Source organism: Emiliania huxleyi (assembly GCF_000372725.1).
Source record: "Emiliania huxleyi CCMP1516 unplaced genomic scaffold EMIHUscaffold_397, whole genome shotgun sequence".
Classification (NCBI taxonomy): domain Eukaryota; phylum Haptophyta; order Isochrysidales; family Noelaerhabdaceae; genus Emiliania; species Emiliania huxleyi.
Window position 1 is genome coordinate 75,685 of NW_005198989.1, and position 3,732 is coordinate 79,416.

A 3,732-nucleotide genomic window follows, 5' to 3' on the forward strand; every position below is an offset into this window, starting at 1 on the left:
CCGATAGAGGTGTCAGGCGGCAGGGCCCAGGAGGGGTGGGGGCTTGGAGGGCTGGCCAAAAGCGAGGCGTGGGAGGGGTCCAGTGGGCTAGAGAGGGCTGGAGGGGTCGGAGGGGGCTAGAGGGGCCGGAGGGGCTGTGCGGATGGAGGGGTCTGGAGGGCTCGGGGGGCTTGGAGGACATGAAATGTGAAGTGAAAGTGAAAGTGAAACCGATTCGCTGTTTCCATGTGAAATCACGAACCCTGGCGCCCCCTGCGCGGCCCTGGCCAGTGGCCTGCGGCTGGCCGCGCTAGCCGCTAGCTGCCGCCTGCGGCGCCCGGGTCGCGGGTGTGCGGGTGGGGCTGGGGGGGCTCTGGGGGAGCGCGGGGGCCCTTGCTAGAGAGGGTATCCATGCGGGGGGGAGATGGAGGGTCCACTGAGGTACTGTAAGCCGGCAAGCGCGAGCATGGGTCGTCGGTCGGAGTTGGCCCCGAGGTCAGTCGTCGAGTCGGCTACGACGAAGACGCTGGAGCTTCGTCCGACTCGACTAGGTCCAGCCCTGGGTGGCGCAAGATCTGACGTTCTGTGACAATCGTCAGATCCGTGTTTTTCTCGTCTTGCGGTACATCTCTCCGCTCGCTACCCACCTCACGCTCCGCCGTCCGGCCATGGATGGTTCGATGGAGCTCGCGCGAGCTCCATCGAACCATCCAACTCCGGTCACCGGGTCTGAACGCGCTCAGCCTCAGGAGGTACCAAACCGCGCGAATTCTGCACGCCTCGCTGCACCGCTCCACCGCTGGCTTGACTGAATCAGGCAGCAGCAGGCTGCTGCTGGTGCTGCTGCCACAGCAGCAGTCTGCTGCGGCCCTAATACGCAAGTTAATGATACTGCCGGGGGCATACGAGCCGCCACAGCCGGTGTGCGGCCGTGCACTGCCACCTGCCCGCGCTACGCACAATGTGCGCTCGCATTGGATGAGCCCTGCTGATGGACCTGCGTCGCCTAGCTGACAGTCAGCTGCACGAGAGCAATGCCGCAGGCGGCGGCCGTGGCATATACACTGCGAGCACACTCGGTGCAGCTGCGAGGTGCAGCGGAAGAGCACGTCGTTCCTGCCTCTGATGCCACTCTCGCGGCTTGCAGCGCGTCACTCGCGCATGCTCTCCAGGAGCTATGGCGGGCGCGTGGGGTGTGGGGCTGTGTATATAGAGCCTGTGTTTGGCCGGCGTTCTGACCCGTTTACTATCAGTATCATGCCCGGGCCACAAAAAATCGCACAGAGTGATTCTGAGATCAGGTTGGGCGACTGGCAGACATTTCAAAAATTTGGCGCCGCAGAGTGCACCAAGCGTGGGCCGCGGGCCAGCGTCAGAGAACGGAGATAGCAGATTCCTTACAGCAGCTAGGTCACGCTCCTCCCAACGCACATCGGGGTCGGTGGTGTAGCACCACGCCGTGGGCTCACTGCGGTCTGGGTTGCGGCAAAAGTTGTGCTCCTCGATTCCAGCCGCAGGGTACACCTCCTCTGTCACGTGCGTGTGATTGTGCGGCACATGCTCGCTCCACAGCTGACAGGTCAGCCCGCTCTTGGTGATGCTCACGTTGCCACGGTAGTCGCATGCGTCGGCGGCGCTGCCGAGCAGACGGCAGTTGCTGACAGTGGTTGACGCCGGGCAGGGCGGCGGCGGGTCTCCAAGCGCTCGCATGTGGCCGGGAACGTAGGTACGAGGCTGCCGCCTTCGTGGCCAAACTTTTACTGCGTTGAGATTTCTTGGGGCGTCGCGAGCGACTGAATTGGCCGCTGTTTGTTGTGAACGGCTGGTAGCATGGGGTGGCGGCGGCGGCATGGGCGATGGTGGCGATGGTGCGGGTGGCGATGGGAGAGGGCCGCCGCGGGCCTCCCCCAGCCCCGCGGGCGCCGCGTTCTTTTGACGGGCAACGTTCGAAGGCTTGGCCATGCACCCGAGCCAGCGAGTGACCGCCTCCACTGGACGGCCGACTACCAGAACCTTGGAGTTCGCTAAGAGCTCGTATTAGACTTCCCGAAAGCCGGCACAGAATGCGGTTTCCCAGCGCTGCCGCCGCCCTGCTGTCGCTGCTGCCCGCGCGGCGGCGATGCGCGAGTGGGCGGATCACACGTGGCGCAAGCTGCGCGGCTTCAACGTGAGCCTGAGGGCGGGCAACCGCTCTGCGCCCGCCGTCCCTTTCGAGGAGAAGCTGCGCCGCGTCATGGCCGACATGCGCAGCTTCGGCGAGGCGGCGCTGCCCAGCCGCGTGCGCAAGCTGCCCGTCTTCTATCTCTTTGCCGGCGCTGACGTGATCACCGCGCGCGGCTTCTTCCCGCACGCGCCGCGCGTGCTGCTCACCTCGGGCCTACCGTTTGGCGATGTGCCGCCGCCCCTTCTCCGACCGAACCGCGCGGCCCTTGCCGCGCGTTGCACGCGTCCACGGCCCTCGCGTCGCGCTCGTGCGCAGGTGGGCTGCTTCCTGCACGCGCCGTGCGCCACCTCGATGCGCAGGGCGGCGCTCGCCGCACTCGACAATTGGCAGTGGCACGGCTTCGCGTGGTCGGAGGAGAAGCACCTCGACCGCGTGCTCGTCACCGAGCCGCGCCTGCTCAACGAGCACAACGCCACCTTCGGCGTCGCGCCGCTCATCCTCACGTGCTTGCACGCCTTCGGCGCGACGCTCGAGGCGATCGACCGCCGGCCGGGCACCAACCTGGTGACGCTGGCGCTGAGCGACGGCACGCGGGTGAGCTACCAGGCGCTCGGGCTCGGCTGGCGGCCGTTGGACGAGGACCTGGCGGACCTCGACCGGATGCTCGAGCCATCGCCGCCGCCGGTGCGCGCGCCCGCTTCGCTCTACGCGCCGCCGCCGCCGGCGGCGGCGGCCTTTGTGACGGTGATCAAGGCCGCCGCGCTCGGCTGGGCCTACCTCCGCCAGCGCGCATATCTGCGCCACGCTTCAGGAGGAGCTCGACAATCTGCGCGTGCCCGTTCCGTGCGGCGAACATCAGCAGGGTGCATGGAATCTTACCGCCGCCGCCCTCACCTTCAGCATCGAAGAGAGTGTCGGCCTTCCCGCCTTCATTCAGCCACGATCGCACTGTTCCCAAGCGGCCGTCTTTCACCGCCTTGAGGACGTTCTTCGGGAATTCACCACCCGGCGCGCTGTCAGCAGACGGCGGCGACGGCGGCGTGCGGCGCGCGGCGTTGGCGCGGGAGCGCGAGGCGGGCATGAGGGTATCTCCCACCACTTTTTGTCTGTGTGGAGAAATTTCCCTTCGTCCTTACCTCAACCCCGTGGTGGTGTGCCTATCCCTGTGTGGTGGCGGCGTGCCGTTCTCCCATCCCTCCCTTGGGTTGCCTGTTTTCTTTCTTTCTTTCTTTCTGGTGGTGTGCCTATCGGGCCGCCGTCCGGCTCGCCCTCGCGCGCGGCGGCTGTCGTTGGCCGGGACGCTGCCGCCGGGACGCTGTCGGTGGGCGTCCTTCCCCGCGGGCCGCGCTCACGCGGCGGGCACCGCGTCGGGCTTCATCGCCGTGCGCAGGCGCGTGCACGCCTCCTCGCACGCCTCGCGCGGCGCAAACGCGGAGAGGCGGAGGAAGCCCTCGCCGCCGGGGCCGAACCCGGCGCCCGGGATGGTCACGACCTGCGCCTCCTCGAGAATCTTGGAGAACATGTCCCACGAGGGCTTGCCCTCGAGGTCGACAAAGACGTACGGCGCGTCCGTCCCGCCGTGCACCTTG

At 67.2% G+C, this 3,732-nt stretch overlaps 2 protein-coding genes across 2 annotated transcripts; both read right to left on the reverse strand.

Moving 5' to 3' along the window:
- Window positions 1-1,130: 1,130 nt before the first annotated feature.
- Window positions 1,131-1,689, reverse strand: EMIHUDRAFT_243743 (hypothetical protein; the record flags this gene model as incomplete). The annotated part of the gene is made up of 2 exons (XM_005770949.1): window positions 1,131-1,154; window positions 1,411-1,689. The coding sequence occupies 2 exons, from the start codon at window positions 1,687-1,689 to the stop codon at window positions 1,131-1,133; spliced, it is 303 nt and encodes a 100-aa protein (XP_005771006.1).
- Window positions 1,690-3,491: 1,802 nt separating this feature from the next.
- On the reverse strand, window positions 3,492-3,728 carry EMIHUDRAFT_369841 (hypothetical protein; the record flags this gene model as incomplete). Its single annotated transcript, XM_005770950.1, has 1 exon — window positions 3,492-3,728. A coding segment is annotated over one exon (237 nt), but the record flags the coding sequence as incomplete, so codon positions are not given.
- Between the last annotated feature and the right edge of the window lie 4 nt (window positions 3,729-3,732).